General features: G+C 41.6%; 1 protein-coding gene across 1 annotated transcript; it reads left to right on the forward strand.

Moving 5' to 3' along the window:
- The first annotated feature begins 5,289 nt into the window (after positions 1-5,289).
- On the forward strand, positions 5,290-18,008 carry LRRC55 (leucine rich repeat containing 55). Its single transcript, XM_063289083.1, has 2 exons — positions 5,290-6,970; positions 15,280-18,008. The coding sequence occupies exons 1-2, from the start codon at positions 6,301-6,303 to the stop codon at positions 15,513-15,515; spliced, it is 906 nt and encodes a 301-aa protein (XP_063145153.1). The 5' UTR covers positions 5,290-6,300; the 3' UTR covers positions 15,516-18,008.
- Positions 18,009-18,466: the final 458 nt, after the last annotated feature.

Raw genomic sequence — 18,466 nt, forward strand, 5'->3', positions numbered from 1 at the left:
TTTAAAGACGGACAAGCAATGTCACATTATTTCCAGTTTCTTACATTCCATTTCCTGAGACAAGCTTTCACAGAACTTCATTTTCAGACAATGCCAACAGCCTATTTGGATGGAAGATATAAAGGATTACCAACTACACATCATTTTAATAATTCACATGTGGAAGATCTGATCCATTACTTATTACATTGCAAATTATATCAGGAACCTAGAGCTAGATTCATCATGCCTTTGTTAATCCAACTGAATCAGCCTAGTTTAGAAGAAAAAAATCTATTTCCTGCTGACTGATGTAGATGAACATGTAACAAAACAAGTTGCATTGTTTGTGATGGCCACAAGGAAGATACAAAAGCAGATGTTGACAGATAGTGCTGTTAATATTAGAGGGAATGTACTGAATTGATATGGATTGTTGCAATTTTATATGAATTTTGCTAAAACCTATGGTTGCAAATAAATGTATTACTAAAAAGAAAAATACAAACAAGTTTGCTTATTCGTTGCAAATGGAGAACATTAACACAAAGTAACTCTAAGTACTTGACACATTTCATGTAAAATTCACTCCCTAATCCCAGATGTGGGAAACAAAGCTCACTCTGGATCAAATCCACATTCCTGTACTATTCCAAGCCAAAAGAGAGGATGCAGCTACTTGTCTCATCCATTGGCACCCTTCCTTTCCTCATGCACCTGCTCAACTTGCTTGCCAGGACCAATCCATATCAGTGTTTCTCAACCTTGGCAACTTTAAGATGGGTGGACTTCAACTCCCAGAATTCTGCGAGTTGAAGTCCACCTGTCTTAAAGTTGCCAAGGTTGAGAAACACTGCTCTATATGATTCAGTGCAGGCTGGAGGGGTAGGTAAACAAGATGCTCAGTAGAAGACACTGCCCATGAAAACAGCCTGCCGTATTTCCAACTGGGTATAGATCTTTTTTAAAAAAAACTACTTGGGAAGTTAAAAAAAGAATCAATGAATAGCTATTGCAAGGAGATTTCCATACATAAAAAAAAATGCCAAATGCTCACCTGGGTATTTGTGCATATTCTTTCTCCCCATCACTCACTCTCCCCATCACAATATGCTATAATTTTGTATCCATTTACCTGGGAGTAAGCTTCAGGGAACTCAGTGGGATATCCTAAGTATTTCTGTGCCTTCAAGTCAGTGTTGACTCCTGGCAACTGCCTGGACTAGTCCCTGCAGTTTTCTTGGCAAGGTTTTTCAGAAGTGGTTTGCCATTGCCTCCTTCCTAGGACTGAGAGAGAGTGACTGGCCAAAGGTCACCCAGCTGGCTTCGTGCCTAAGGCATGACAAGAGCTTACCATCTCCCAGTTTCTAGCCCAGTGCCTTGACCACTACACCAAACTGGCTCTCAAGTATCCATACATAGGGTATCCTAAATACCCACACTTAGACTTGCATGCCTCAGGATCCTTCTGTGGAAGAGGACTTAGGAACCTAAACTAGTGAGGTTCTGAAGGTATGGACAATATGCTTATTATCTTTCCTGCTATTCCCATCTTTACCACTTCACTGCACAAGATAATCCATCTCCTGAATATATTTACACTATTTATTCATATATGATTTTTATTTTCCTCCATGAAGCATAGGTTATTTTGGTGCAAAACAAGATTTAAAAACAAAAAGTTCACATAGCCCCAGGCATGACAAATGTTTCTCATACAACCTGAATCCTTCCTAAAGCAAAGGAGATTAGCTGAAAACAAGCTTTGTCTATGTAAGCTGTCCAGTTTCACATTTCCCCAGAGACTCATGAGAGATCATGAATTTTGCAGTCTTGCTGGAGGCAGGGGTTCTTAACTTGAAGTCAATGGCTAGATTTTAGGGGGTCCGTGAACCTGGTTAGGAAGAAATTATAACATTAATTTCACTAACCTCTAACTGAGATTTAGCCTGTCTTCTTGTTATTGATAAATAAAGAAGCAAATATATTACTATATTACATATTTCTTATTTTTAAACTTTGATAGCTATATGTGAGCATAATTGGTTTCCTTTGTAAAACAATCAATATATTTTATGTATTTAAATACATTTTTCTGAGAAGGGGTCAATAGATTTCACTGAATTCTCAAAAAGGTCCATGGCACAAAAAGAATAATAACCCCAGCTTCCCGGTAAAGGTAAAGCCAGGGTAAACTGAAGCCCTGGCTATAATTTTCAAGTCACAAGTTTCAGAGACCCAGACAAGGACACTCTGTCCATGACATTTGGCAAATTTCCTTTGGAGTGATACCTGGTGAGGCTTAAAATTGTGCATCTGAAAGGAGGCATTTACTGACTGCTGTGCTTCTAAGATTTAGCTGGCTAGCATCCTATCTGTCTTTCTGAAGTCCATTTCACACAGGAAGTTCCTTTGCAACCTAGTGGGATCTTGAAAGAAAAACTAATTAATAGCCACCCAAGAGAGAAGCACAAGATGTAAAGTGAAAAAGCCAAGCTCTCCTTGGGGAGGTTTGCACCAGCTTCTCCCCATCAGATGACAGAAAGATATCAATAATAAAACAGACATGAAACCACCCCTAATAAGTGCCAAACTCCCCTACACAGAAAGAATATAAAAGATCCCTGTAAGAGGGTGGGAGCAGTGAAAAATAACTCATCCAAAGCACCACAGTGAGGAAGTGGTTAACCCCATTGTTGGGAAGTGGGGGGGGGGAGGTTCATAAGGAAGCTAATGCAGCTGTTGGGGCAAGACATCTGCCCCAGGCAAGGAGAAGAGTTGAGTGCTTGAGTCCTTCTCAAGCCCTTCCACTGTAGGAAGATGCAAGCAATTGCCTCTTGAGGGCTAGCAAGGAGAAACTGCTTCCCTGGCATCTCCTCTTTATTCCTGGTTCCTCCCCACCCACCCGTTTCCATGTATGCATGCATTGGCATGTCCCTGTCTGATCTTTTTCTGCCTACGTCTGTCTCCCAGCTTTCCAGCCACCCCCTTGTCTGCCTGATTCTGCTTCCCCCACCTCAGAATGAGTGTCCTCCCTCTCTTGTCTCTGGGATCCCGTGGGCACACTTTTCGTGGCATCCATTGCCTCCTGCCCCCCACCCTTTGCACTCCACCCCACCCTGGCCACTGCCTGCCTGCCTGCCTCAGCTCAGTGGGGTCTGCAGCCCGCTCTCCTGTTGCTCAGAGATGAGGAGGCAGTTGCTAAGAGACAGAGAAACGTCAGTACCTGGCCCTCAAGGAAGAAAGAGAGAGCGAAAGAAAGAAAGAAGGGGAAAGGAGGTGGGGAAAGACCTGGTTGGAATCTCACTCTCTCTGCCTCTCTCTCTCTCTCTCTCTCCCTCTCTCTCTCTCTCTCTCTCTCTCTCACACACACACACACACACACACACGCACTAGCAGGAGCTGCAATTCAAGGAGAGACTAAAATTCCCTCAGTATCCTTATTTTCAAGAGGGACAGAGGAAAGGAGGCAAAAGAGGCTTCATGGAATGGGAAGGCGGTAATCCTGGCATGAAGCAGAGGCATCTCTAATGGATTAAGGCAACATTTTTTAAAAAAATATCTTCAGCTCAGAGTAAGTAATTATCTTTGCTGGTGGGAGGAAACTGAAAGGGCGGGGAGAAGGAAAGTGGGGCTGTGTGCTTGGTGCCATACAATGTTTGGGTAAGAAAAGTAAGATTTCTGGGTTCATTGTGCAGTTGAACAGGGTGTGCTTAGAAGATGAGGAGATGTGCATCTCCCGAGGGTCCAGAGAGGAGAGTAAGGGCAAGGACATGAAAAAAGTGTCTGGTTGCAAGAAAGCATGCAGGATACCAGCTCAGCAGAGCATCTGGGTAAATTATGTGACTTGCTTGATCTTCAAAAGATAAGGGGAAGTGGGAAAAGAAGGACAGGGGACTATGCAAGAAAAAGAAGACCATGGGAGGAGACAGCGTTCAAAGAAAAAGGCAAAACAACAGTATGGTACAATGAAGCGCTGCCCCGAGGGTGCACAAAGGATGGAAAGAGATACAGGGATTCTGAAGCACAGCACCAATCCCTTAATGGAAAAAACCGGCTTTTCTCTTTGTATGGAGTAACTCTCATAACGGCTTCATAGCTACAGAAGGAGACACCTCAGCAGACCTTGTGGATGGGCGGGGTCGTTCAGCTGGGCCTGGAACTGAATGAAGTAATGGATGTTATTATGGCTGACATGCAGGGACAAGGTTGAATGCAATCCCGGGACCTGTCACAAAATTTCTGGGACCTAACCTAAGCACCCTTATTTTCTACTTTAAAATAGGGGCAGCCACACTTGGGGATCAAGTTCAAAAGGTTTGGGATCTTGTACAACAGTAGACATGAGAAGGAATAACAGAAATTGGTGTATTTAAACAGTTCCAATAATCAATTCCCATTCACTCTCTCATTCGCTTGCTTTTACGTGCCACCCCTCAACCAGGTTGATCAAATGCTGATTTGTGGAGTGTTTGTGGAGAAAACACTACAAGGAGCAGATGAACAACCCAGGTCAGAAGTCTTCCAGCAGCCTAGTGATTCCACCTTCCTTTGATCTTGCAGCATGGTCTGCACATTCTCACAAACTTTGCCTTTGAGTAAATCCTCCATTTTCCAATGGGATTAACTATCAGGCAGTTTGTCTTGTAAGTGTGTACTCCCTTTTCTAGTGGAATATGGTGTTATTTCCAAACACCTACTCACCTAGACTTCTTCCCGTTTCTCACCATTTTAGAATAATTGATCTTTTATGATACAAATTGATTTCTGCCTTCCCACAGTCACAAAGGGCATCTCAGGTCATTTATAATAGACTTGCAAAGTAAGACTGAGGTGTAGAACTGAATGGTTGGAGGCAGGTTTCTTCAGCCTAATGCCTTCCAGATGTGTTGGGCATGTGATGGGGGTGGAATCCAACTCAGCTGGCATCTCATTGGGCTATAATGATTTCCCTGACTCTCAGCCAAAGCTGAATCTAATATTTGTATCCTTGAGGATAAATTCACTCCTTGGGGCCACAGCATTCTTTCTTCTTCCCACTCATCTCCGTCCAGTGCTACAGTAAATGCAATAACAACTGCACCTTGAGAAAATTGTGTGGAGTTCCCAATGATATTATAGTAGAGGGTGATGGGTAGGAAGTGAGGGGCTTCAGCAATGATTTGGGAAGAAAGTAGAGTGTGCATTATTATAAAACAGACAACAAAAGGAGAGCTATGTTGAATGCACAAGGAGTAAAAAATGACCCTCACCGCCCCCCCCATCATTGCCAACATTTTGATCTTCATTATATTTCATTGACAGGTTACTCAGGAAGAGCCTTGGTGCTGTCTGCTGGGAAAGAAGACCAAGCTTCAAGGACAGCATCACACTTCTTTTCCTGGCCCTTATTTTTGGATCCTGAGAACATGACTGTTCCTGGTGTACAGCTTCCAGGTTAGTTTTTCAAGGTTAGGCAGAACATGGAACCATGTACCTATTTCAGTGGCTCTAGTTCCAGAGGGCAGAACCTGCTCCTAAAGTGAATGATAATGGCTAGCCACCTTCCCAGACAAGTGAAATTTTGGACTGCTAAGTGGCTCCTCATCTCCAGCCTTAGTTTCTCCTGACCTTTCCAAGAGGGACTCACCTGATCCAGTTTAGCAACAGCTTATCAAGAGGATCTTCTCTAGACATTGGCTCTCTGGAAAACAGAGAACAGAACAGTACAAGAGAAATATTTCATTTATTTTAACAACACCTGAATAATTCCAGGAGAAGATCCTTCCAATCTGGTAGAACTGCAGGTAGATTTACTGAGACTGCAAAAAGCAGTGGCCTGATTATATTTTTCTAGTGTAACAAGAACTTCTGCAAGGCATCAGCAAATTATGTCCCCAGCACACCAACATAACATAAAACACACTAAAAAAAGGAGCACATTTTATCTTAATTCAAGATCAAGAAATCTAAAGATCAGCAGATACTGGTTACCAGCTTTGTTTACACTTTTTTTATTATAATCTTTTAGCATCTCCATAGAAATTACATATGCATGTATGCAGGTAGATTTCTCTCTTCTGCTTCCTACAGGAAAACATTATTCAAGAAGGAAGCTAAACAAACTACTAAAATTGTCAGCTTCTTGCTTAGTTAGAACTCTTTTATGGTCCTACAAGTGCCTCAAAATCTGACAAACTTGGGTTCAGTGTCCTACCTTTCTCCAGCCATAATGTAGCAGACTTTCGTCCAAGTGGCTCTCATTCGCTGCGCTGTGTCTCCACCCATTGCTCTCCCTTCCTGATTGGCCTCCCTTTGCCATGTAGCTTTCAACTTGCCAAAATGAGTGCAGACTGTGTCCAGCTGGGAGGAGAGCAGTTTGGACCCCATTACTCTCCTGCCATGATATTAAGCCCTTTCCTTGTAGCAGTGGTAGTAGTCTTTACCAGTGCTGTCACTGGTTGCCCAGTTCTGTGCACATGCCGCAGCCAGGCTGTGGATTGCAGCGGACTCCAACTCTTTTCAGTCCCACCAGATCTTCCATTGGACACCAGAAACCTAAGCTTGGCTCACAACCATCTGACAACCATCCCTCCTGGATACCTTACCTGCTATTTGGAATTGAGAGTATTGGACTTACGGAACAACTCTCTTGTTGAACTACCAGTTGGACTCTTTTTGACATCCAAGCACCTTTCCCATCTGGACTTGAGCTACAATAACTTGACTCATGTGGTGGCTGATATGTTTCAGGAGGCCTACAATCTGGAACATGTTGACTTGAGCCACAACCCTTGGCTGAAGAAGGTGCACCCCCAAGCTTTCCGAGGCTTGGTCCAACTACGTGACCTTGATCTCAGCTACGGGGCCCTGTCTTTCCTTAGCCTTGAAGCCTTAGAAGGTCTCACTGGCCTGGTGACTCTTCAGATTGGAGGCAATCCCTGGATATGTGGTTGTACCATGGAACCACTGCTGAAGTGGTTGAGAAACAGAATCCAGAGATGTATGTCAGGTAGGTGAAATTAAGTGATTGTCCAGTTCTCAGCTTTGGATTTGGGATTTATTCCTTATTGCATCACTTACCTCACTGTGAACTCTTGGGCAGAATATTAAATTTCCATCTCAAGTGTAAGAGAAAAATCATTCTGTCTCAGAGATAATATGAGGTTAAGAAGGTTAAAGCTTATTAACAAGTAATGGGATTTTGATTCTGGTGAAATGTCAACAGTTTAGATACAGTTTGATGTTTCAGAAGTGTGTGGTGTGCATGTGTGCGTGTGTATTTTTGAAACATCAAACTCTCTAAATTATCAACATTATGTGTCTGTGTATGTGTTGATACTGCATAAAATATTTCACGTGTACATATAATTACATACATATATATATATATATATATATATATATATATAATTGGAACTGTTGGAATAAATATATGAATGTGTGTGTGTATATATACACACACATATATACACATATATATGTGTGTATATGTGTATATATATGTAACTCAGGCTAATAATAATAAATGTCAATATGTTTATATATAATATATTTATAATACATTATATTTCAGGTATACATATAATTACATAAATAATGTGTGTATATAATATATACTGTATATATATATAGAGAGAGAGAGAATAAAATAAAACATCTTAAGCTAATAATAAGCATATTGACATTTATTTTTATTAGCCTGAATTATTTTGTTTGTTTGTTTGTTTTATTAGTTTTATATGGCTGCCCATCTCACATAAAGCAACTCTGAGTCCCTAGCACAATTAATACATAAGGAAACAAAAGAAGGATAAACTATTCAGTAACAAATTAATTTACCTCTCAGGTTCAACCACCTCCTAACCCCCATGCCTGAGAAAAAAGCGAGATCTTAAGAGCTTTACAAACAGCCAACAGATTTGGGGCTAATCTAATCTCAGGAGAAATGGTGTTGCTGCTATAGGAAAGCCTCTGATGGGGCAGATAAAGACAATGAGAGAGAGAGAGAGAGAGAGATTCCTCAAATATTTCAGCCCCATGTCATGAAGGGCTTTGCAAGTGACAACCAGCACCTTAAATTATAACCAGAAGCTCCATGTCCATAACTGCTCATGATGCCACATTCTGGACCAACTGCAGCTTTCAGATATTCTTCAAGTCCAGCTCCACATATAGCACATTGCAGTAATCCGCTTGGGAGTTAACCAAAGCGTGAGTGACAATGTGCAGTGCCATCTGATCCAGGAAAGAGTGTAACTGGTACACAATACCAAGCTGTACAAAAGCCCTCCTGGCCATGGCTGTCACCTGCTCCTTGAATAGGAGCCATGAATCCAGGAGGACCCCCAAATTGTTTACCAGTTTTGTCTGCAGCAATACCATCCAGATCTAGGGATCAAAAATCACTGGATCCAGAAGCCCTAAAATTCTCAATCATGTTTGGGTTAAGTTGAAGCCTGTTCTTCCCATCCAGAAGACACATAGCCTTCAGACACCAATACATAACATGCTTAGCATCATTTGGCTGACCCACAGCAGAAATGTACAATTGGATGTCATTCATTCATTCATTCATTCATTCATTCATTCATATGATTTGTATGGCTGCCCATCTTACACAAGTGACTGCACCCAAGAATAAACAATAACTCCACACACACAAAAAAACCCCATAAACAACAGCATACTGATGATACCTGTGCTGTTTAATAACCTCACCCAACAGCTTCTTGTAGATGCTAAATAGAAGTGGGAGAACATCAGGCCCTGAGGAACCCTACAGAACTAGTGATATGGGCTTGATCTCTCTCCCCATTATCAATGCTGATTGGAACTGACCCCAGAGGAAGGAGGAAAACCAGCACAAGACAGTGCCCCAAATTCCTAACTCCCAAAGTCAGTCCAAAAGGATATCATGATTGATGGTATTGAAAGCTGCTGAGAGATCAAAAAGTGCCAGAGGTCTTTTTGTATGCACAACTTCCATCCCACTCCAGCCAGAGGTCATCCACAAGCAGGATCAAAGCTGTTTTTGTCCCATGCCCAGGACTGAAATGCAACTAAAAGAGGTCCAGATAATCCATTTCCTCCAGGGTTCTGTGAAGCTGCAGCATGACCACCTTCTTAATAACCTTCCCTAAAAATTGTCCCAAATGGGGATCTAGGAATGGTGTCTTAAGAAGCAGACCACTACTTTCTTAAGCATCAATGGGTCCATCCCCCCTCTCAAGGATGCATTCACCACCATCATAACTTAACCACATGTCACCTCTCAGGAAGCTTTTACTAACCAGGAGGGACATGGTTCAAAAACATCGATGTCCAGGCTCACAGCCCCAAGAACGCTGTCCACTTCCTCAGGAGCAACAGGATCAAACTCAATCCAGATAATAATGCCAAACTGGGCTTCAGTGAACTCCATGGGGCCTGCATCAAACCAGAGTCCAACTGGGAGTGAATCCAAGCAACACATTCCTCAGAGCAGCCCCATAAATGATCTCTGGCTGCCTGTCCAAGAAGGGCCCAGGTCACTTGAAACAGGGCTGCCAGACCACTCTTTGCAGATGTAGTAAGGGCAGAAAAGTACTGGCATTTTGCCACCTTTACTGGCATGAGGTAGGCCCTAATAGCAGATCTAGTCTGTGTTCAGTTGGGTTCACTTTCTGTTGATCTCCAGCAACTCATTTCAGCTCCCTCAGCTCGACAGTAAATCAGGAAAAGCCTTGGGATTTACATGGGAAGAGAGGCTGCACAACAGGGACTTTCTGGGAAGAAATGGTGAACTGAAGATGGCTCTGCGAAAAGCAGAGCTGATGACCGTGGCAGAATTAAGAGCTGGCAAGTAGACCTGCTCTTCAATAATTCCTCTCCAGACAAGGAGAGGACTTGAGATCACCAAAAGTGCTACAGACAGTTGCTCCTCATGAGGAGACAGGAAGACAATGGTCTATGGCAGGTTTAGAGCTTTGGGAAATGAGGGAATAGTAATCTTGCTCAGACCACGGTTGGCACCTTTTCAAAGGATAGTGGGTCGGCATGCTTCCTTTTCTAATCACTTTTGGAAATTGCATGTTAACTGCTTTTCAACTATTAGGAACCTTTGAATGGACAAGTTTTACAATACCTGGTTAGTTTCCTTCAATCCCTAGTGAAAAAAGTTTTAACTACAAGTTTAAGAACTTAAAAAAAAAAATTTTTTTTTAATAAACAGAAAAAGGGTGATTAAAACTTTGATTTTAGAAAGTTACAAACAGACAAAGGCTCCAGATGAATTTGAAATAAGATTTTGGAATTAATCGTAAAGAATACTTCCTGTGGGAAAATGCTTTCATTTTGATTTTTTTAAAAAAATAATAATAAAATAAGACCCTAGAGGGAACTAGAAGGAACTAAAGATTACAATTAAAGGAGAACACTCAAATTTGACTTATAATTACAGAATAAAGCAAAATATTTTAAGATTGGGCATACTGAAGGGTATTTTTAAACAATGGTCCCAGAAGTTAATAGTATCTACCTCTGTAGGTAGACTATGCCTAAAAGTTATTATGGAAGAGGAACAAGTTCTATCTGACAAGACCGAGACTGAGTTGAAAGTGGATTTAAAAATGACAGACTACAAGAATGACATGGAAAAAGATGTTACACTGGACATACAAAAGGAACCAGCTGATGTCTTAATAATTAAAAAGATATACAAACAACAAACCAAGAGAGTGACCTGGGTAATTTTCTTATAGTGGATTTACAAAAGAGACTTGTTAAAGTTTTGAAGAATTTTGTGAGAAGGAACAAAGAAAAAATGAAAAGAAATAAAGTTCTATGACATTATTTGAAGGGACTAAAGATCAAGATTGTTAGAAGTAAAAGGAAGGAATATAAAATTGGTTTATTTAATCAGGGCTAAAATAGATATGTTGTTATTTCTGGTAACCCTTAATGGATTCTGCTGACATCAGGACTGAAATGATGAGGTTTTATGGATTTGTTTATAGATAAGAGATGGGATATGGGAAGAAGAGATCATTTGTTGTATTTTAAGAGAAGGTGATAAGTTACTAAAATTGTTTATACTTGTGATGAAGGTGGAAGACATTTCTTTATATAGTTATTTTCTTTTTCTTTACTATATTCTTTTTTTCTTTCTTTTCTATTTCTATTTCTATTTCTCTATTTTTTCTTTCTTTTCTGCATCTTTTACTTTTTCTTTTTATTCTTTTAGTTTTTTTAGTTTTTTTAGTTTGTATTAGTTTATATTGTAATTCTTAATAAAATTACTATTAAAAAAAAAAGAAAGAAAGAAAGGCTGCACAGGTACAACCTGATCTAAGGCCCAGCCAGCCTTTCATTCCAAGTGGCAACCAAGGCTTCAATCTCACCATGTACCAAACCTTCAGGAACAACCCCAAGTTCCCTCTGAAACCCAACCAGGTCCATCAGGATGAAGACCTCTCCACTGAAGGTTATAAAATGTAATCTACCATGCTGATCCAATGTGGGTTGACAGATGTTTTTTAGAGTAACTAGCTCAAAAGTCACCCAGCCAACTTCTATGGCTCAGGTAAGACTAGAAGGACTAGGACTGACTCTTCCCACTCCTATCCCAGCATCTTAACCATCAGGTATACCAGCACATGTGTGTGTGTGCGTGTGTGTGTGTGTATCCTGGTACTTTGTTCCTCTAAACAAGGCCAGATTAAAGATAGATTATGCTTAGTTAACAAAACAGTTAACAGTCAATTTCTCCCTTTTAAAATGGCTTGCTTAAATTGACAGAGGTAATTGCTACTCTGGAACTGGAGTAAAAGGCAGAAAAGGTCTCCTGGATAAGCTATGATAGCATTATGCAGGACTCCCAGGTGGGCATAAGATAACACAATGGACAGGAGCACACATGGGAGGAGAGAACATCACAGAATGCAGCTGGAAAATGGCAGAACAGAAACCCATTCTCTCCCCAGAGTGTTGATGGGACATTCTGTATATAAAGAATTGCCACTTGGACAGAAGCAGGATGAGAAGGTGTTTGTGTATGAGAGAAAGTGTCTGTGTGTATGTGTGTGTGCGGTGTGTGCACATGTGCATACAGGTGAAAGTTGAATTGGGATGGGGAGACAGTCCAGAAAGGGCTACATCACTCCATACTTTCCTTTGCTTGTCCTATCCAAATAAGAGTCAACTGAAAAGCACCCACTGTTATGAAACCAAATAGGAATGTTTTACCTGTGGATCAAACTGGCTGAGAAAAGCAAATTTATTCACCAGTTGTGCCTTGACCTTTCCTGTGGGGAAGGGTTTTGTAGTGAGTGCTCCCAAACAGGCTGATCACATCAGCAGGGAAAGAAAAGTAGATTATGAGCAACTCCCTGAGACATAATAAGGGTGGGAGGGAATCCCGTTGGTGCTTTGGAATCCTGGTTGGGAAAAAAAACATGTATCCTTGCTGGGATCGCATGCCTAGATTCCTGTCGTGGGTGATATTTAAGGGAGGCCGCCTTCAAAACCTAAATGTTTGGTGGGGCCAGGTGGAACAAAGCAGGCAGCACACAGCATCTGCTTGGGTTGGGGTCAGGTTAACAAGATGGTTCCTGTTTCAGCGAGTTGCCCTACAGATCATAGTTTGCATTACACATCTCTTTTTGTGAATGCTAATACAGTTGGGGCCCACAGTTTATCCACATATTCATGTTTTGTTTATATTCCAGGAGTGGGTACAAAGGTTCAAGAGGTACTTTGAAAAAATCAGGGGTATTGTTCTGAAAACCAATGTGGCAGTTCCTACTGCTCCTTCTGCCACCCCTACTGTCTTTCCACTCAGTGCCTGCTCTGAGTGGCCTTTCCTTAAAGCAAAGGATTGTTCCAATGCTGGCTACCAATATAATATCTGCATCTGCAGCCCGGAGAGTCTCTGCACTCATGGTCTCACCCAAAATGCCTGGCTGTGAGGAAAGACCATTCAGGTGGCCAGCAGACTTGGGAGGAGTCCACCAGTTCTGCCTGGTTCTTAGGATAAGCATCAGAGTGAACTGATCCTGTGGAAAGGCCGGGAACAGGTATGGCTTTCCAATGTGCCCATACACCTGGATGTTTTGTGCTGAGCCCAGAGCAAAGCAACAGGGCAAGTGGACAGCTCAGAGGTCACTTCAAAAAGACAGTGGTCGGTAGGGATGTTATTAAGTACTGCCCTCAATTCACCAGCTAAGTGAATTTTCAAGAGAGCACAACCCAGGCACATGAGTTGTTCATCCTTACCCTCCTGCACATTATGAATGGAGATTTACCACCCACAAATCCTTCATGTCCATCAATTACCAAGACCTAAATGGCCACACCTCCCTTAACTGGAGGCTGCAGATGACTGCACTCCCATGCAATAGAGCTGCTGTCAGGAGAATTTTGAAAGAGGGAGAGAAGGAGGGAGAAACAGAGAGAGGCACTTTTTTTTTAAAAAGTGGGAATGTGGACTATGGTGGCAATGTTTATTGTGAGGTTGCTGGATCTTATTGCAGTCACTATGTGGGGAGTATTTCTGATACTATCACACTATGAATCAGAAACTCTTTGGGAACCACTCAGAGATGCTACTGTATGTCCTTTCAAAGCAGAGCATTGTCAGAACTGGATGAGAAGGAGAAGTGCAATACACCCTGCTCTGGGATGTGCCACCCTGGTGCTCTGCCCTTTCTGTGTCCTTGTAGTGGAAGATCCTCAGCTTGCATAATCATAAATCAGCATTCTCTCCCATTCTTTACCATTTCTTTCTTCCTGACATTAGTCTTTTCCTGACCTTCTTGCTTATCTCTCAAGCTGCAAACGAGAGGGCCTGAGGACAGGAAATCCTGCCCATGCAATGACAGCAGAAGGCAGCCCTGCTTTAAGAAGCTCCCTCATCTCCTTACATGCCCTTACACTATTGAGTTTACATGTTTTTTTCAAATTTGCATCTACAGCCAGATGATGGTGGACCAGACAATGAAGAGGAGGATGCTATCCAGCATTTGGAAGCAAGAAAAAGCAGGTTAATCTGACTTGGTGCACTCCTCAATCATTTGGATCAGCAGGGTTATGACTTTTTTATGGAAATGTCTCCAAGCAGAAAGGCTAGGCTTTCTAGGAGATTGTCATTAGTACAAGTGCTATTTATCACTCAGTTAACGTTTACTGTATGGTAGGATCTGTCCAAAATCTGTACAGAACCAGTTCATACAAGACCACAAAGGAATAATAGCTAGCTGCAAGTTATTACTAAGGACAGGTCAAGATGGTGACTTTTATCCATACAGTCATCAGGAATTGGACCCAACTCAATAGCACCTCATTTTCATTAAGAATGCAGAGTGGGCTTGCAGATATGAATGCTCCATATCCCCCTGTCTCCACCCACACATCTAGAGCATCTTTAAACTCAGCAGAAATTCCTAAGTTAGGATGCTTCTCCTTGTCACGCTAGTTTTTTTATAAACCAGGAAATTGGCCATGAGGGGGCATCTAGAAATCACATGCACATGCAATCCTGCAGTCTGAAGTGCTTGATCCAAAAACAGTTGCACAGTGTGATTCCACTGCATGTGTAAAGTAGTTTTTGCCATTAGCCTTACAAAAAAAAAAGAGGGTAAGTGAGGCCAGTGATTGAAAATTAATAATGAGCAGTAATGGAAGAATGGTGAAGCTCAGCCTGGAATAGTTCAGAAAGGGCCCTTTTTTAAACTGCATCATATTGTGGAAAGTAATTAAGTTTTATTTTATTTTGATTTGTTATTGTGCTTTTGTATTTTACTGTTGGTAGTTCTGTTTGGGGAATTATTCAGAGATTCAGCTCTTGGAGGAGCTGGTATAAAAATGCAATTTGTTAACTGATATCCCAGCATGAGCTATGATGGACTAGCACCCACTTACAGAGACACTATATAGAAGAGTATGTAGGATTCTATACACTATACACAAGCCAACATTTGAACAGATATCCACTCATGGAGCAAGACTTTCCCTTGTGCCCCTTCCTCTGCAACCCCCTGCTGCTCTCAAAATCTGCTCCAGAAGATAAAGGCTCAATGGCTTGGGTCTGGGGCTTATTCTTCTCTCAGTCTCTGAGCAGAAATATCTACGCACCAAAAATGCATCATTGGCTTCTACTTAATATCAAATCAGAGTTAAGGATATCCTAATACAACTATTTCTTCCCCATCCCCTACTTCACTTAGGAATTTCTGATATGGTCTGAAAGAAATGGATAGTGGAAGGGTTGGGGAAATCACTCACCATTTCAGGTCTGGCTTCAGGCAGAGGCATGCTTGACTTTCCTGATCATTCTTGTTTCAGATACCCAACTGGCAGAGTGTCGGGAACCACCCGAAGTGGAGGGTGCTTCTTTGTTTTCACTGACAGAAGAAAGCTTCAAGGCTTGCCACTTGACCTTGACGCTGGATGATTATCTCTTCATTGCCTTTGTGGGCTTTGTGGTCTCCATTGCTTCCGTTGCCACCAACTTCCTGCTGGGCATCACTGCCAACTGCTGCCACCGTTGGAGCAAGGCCAGCGAGGATGAGGAGATATAGTCAACTGGCCTGATCCTTCCTGCTCCTGCATCGCTCGCAGCCAAGGAGGGGAGAGGGGGCAAGGGCTGTCATGTTCAGGGAAAACAAGGAAACTTGTCTTTTCCCCACTCCACTGTTTTCCTGAGCCTTCCTCCTCCCTTGCAGGTAGCATCAGACTGCCACTCATCCATCTATCTGTTTGGAGACAGGGCCTGTAGGGATAGGGAGACTGAAGTGTGCCTTGTACAATTCTCTTTGGGCTGGAAACAGCCAGACATGGCCTCAAACATGACAAAAACACATGCTCAAACCACCCTTCATCCTTTGCTTTCTCCTCTTTGCTCCTGCTTAATACATACCCACATCCTTTTTTCATCTGTGCTTTTTGCATATCCTTTAAAGTCATAACTGGAGTATGTACTCACTCAAAGGTCCACTTGCAATTCATATCCATCTGACTACTGACCGACAAGAAAAAATTCAAGACTTTCCTTTGGGGAAGCCTGAAGAATTCTGCCCTCCAGATCATTCCATCCCATCAGCACATCAATGAAGGTTGTTTGGAGAAGGTTCATTCTCAAGCATGGAAGAATGGCCCTTTGAGCTACTTTCACAAGTTCCAGTGGCCCGTCCCTTGGATGTATTTATACATTCAGTGCTTGCAGTTTTATCAACAACTCCCAAAGAATCTGGAGACAAAAATGAAGGGCAGATAGACTATTTTCCATCCCAGTTGCTAATTATTTTAGTATAGATGGTGCTACAATTTACACAACTGTCTGTTGGTTTTATGATTGGCCTCCTGCTAGCCACACAGCTTTTGGTTGGATTGGCCTGCCAGGGGGGTTCTGGACCTGATCTCCAAATGTGTTTTAATGTGTTGCTCATAAAAGAATAGATGGAAGTAGTGTGAGGCAGCCAAGTTGGTTTCACGAGTATTGTAGGGTTTTGATAGGGGTGAACATTGGGGGCTGATCATGTTTTGAGTTGGGTGGAGCTGGACTAGCCTTCAAAGGTATGAGGAAATTTTTTTTTTAAAAATTGCAAATACTTGTTGGAAATAGTGTTTGTTGAGGATTAGACAGTATAAGACGTTTCTCTTGTAGACATTGTAGAGAATCACCCTATATAGCAAATCTTTCACCGTATTGGCTGCTTTGTTTGTTTTTCAATATTTTTCAGACCATGTCTACACTTCAAAGTCAGTTTTATACCCACTCAACTGGCTTTCTCTAAGGAATGAGCATGCTAAATGTTCTCCATTAGAGAATCTTAGGAATGAAGAATTCTATCAACTTAATGCATAGTGTGTAGCAGGTTTATGTATAGTGACTTGGTCCAGGGGGGAGAGGGATTGTTTAGTTTGTCTTACTCAGATCACTAGCACTAGATGGTGCTACAAGTCACAATTCCACAGGACATGTGGGAGTTTTGAAGGAAGCCACGTTTAGTGTTACTAAGACTGTTTCCCTAGATCTCAGTGAGCTGAATTGAAAAATAATTTGCATTGAAGGGATGAGAGGGTGATGTTGACAACTCTGTCTCATTCCTATGTTCCTTTGCTAACCCAACGCATTCAGCATTTTTCTAAACCCACCATAAGAACATGTATTGTCTTTATTTTCACAACATGAGAAAGCCATAAGTATAGGAAGAAATTATTATGGGAGCTTCAAACAAATAGAGAGTGCGTTTTCTCAAGCCACAAAGGAAGCCAAAGTCAGGGATGGGAGTAGAACTAAATGCTTCATTACTTCAACTACTGTCTATACAGTTCACAAACCCAGTTCCTAGAAATAAGTGTGAAAATCAGATGAATACCACCAAGGACATTCATTGACAGCATATAATTTCTGCATCCAGATCCACAGTGCTAATGCTGGACATGAAGATTCAGATGCCAAGCAGGCATATGAGACTGTAACTATAGTGAACATTAACCCAGTTAATGTTCCTGCCACAGGAAGCACCTTATGAAGCCTATAACTATCTCATAGAAATTTTTGTGTGTGCTGATTATATTTCAACATTTTTTTAAAAAAAATTTGCATAGATATACAGTAGGACCAAACAAGATATCGAATGCTGCTATTGGGGGAGTGGGAGGGGGACTTGGGAGAGAGAAGGGGTAATAAGGTCCCATTGTTCTCCATTAGTCTCACTAAAACCAAGAAGGCAGTGGGTGAGGCTGTCATTAAAAGGCAAAATCATTTTAAAATGTGCTCATATCACCAGTCTTCTTCTTCTTTTACCTACTTGGGTTTTTTCCCCTTGATCATTCCATGGAGAATTCTATCAGGTGAGACCCACAAGATCTGAGATCTCACATGAAGAGCCAGCTCTGCCATTAGTCAGAGTGAAGCAGCTTGCATCTGGCAGAAGAGCAAATTGTTAATTATTTAGAGGAGTTGTTGTTGCTATTGCTGTTCAAGAACCATTTCAGTTTCCATCCCCAGATGCCGAATTGTTCCTGACACGATGATCCATTCAGGAAGCCTAAAAATAATGATGTTCAAAAAAATCACATCTTGACACTGATCTCATCATGGAGTAACTTGAGGGGAAAATATAACACTGTGATAGTAGGATTGGACAGAAGAGAGACCATTTGTCAAGCAGCTCTAAATGCTTGTTTTCATGAGGCTTTCAAAAATACCTGGAAACCAGCTGGTGCAGGGCTAAAATTATATAGATGTTCATTTGTAAGGTAAAGTTGTATCATGTGAATTGTTCTCAAGCTCTGTATAACTTGCCTGTGTTGACCTATCATGAACTGCACAAAGAAATGTTCAGGTTATATTTAAGGATCCCAGTCCCAGCGCAATCTTTACTGGTGTTGACTTGAAATGTTTTCTATTCTAATTGCCAAACAAATAGAGATGGGGGGGAAAGGAGCATCCTTTCTGAAGTTCCAACAATGGTTTCCTGTTCTCAATATTGAACACAGTACATATCTACTAGCCAATGAGAAA

This window comes from Candoia aspera, chromosome 1, assembly GCF_035149785.1.
Source record: "Candoia aspera isolate rCanAsp1 chromosome 1, rCanAsp1.hap2, whole genome shotgun sequence".
NCBI classification, from domain to species: domain Eukaryota; kingdom Metazoa; phylum Chordata; class Lepidosauria; order Squamata; family Boidae; genus Candoia; species Candoia aspera.

Excerpts from the sequence above, each read along its gene's own strand:
- LRRC55 (XM_063289083.1), top strand. The coding sequence starts at position 6,301 with ATGAGTGCAGACTGTGTCCAGCTGGGAGGAGAGCAGTTTGGACCCCAT. Across the intron at positions 6,971-15,279 it reads AATCCAGAGATGTATGTCAG|ATACCCAACTGGCAGAGTGT; the intron begins GTAGGTGAAATT and ends TTCTTGTTTCAG.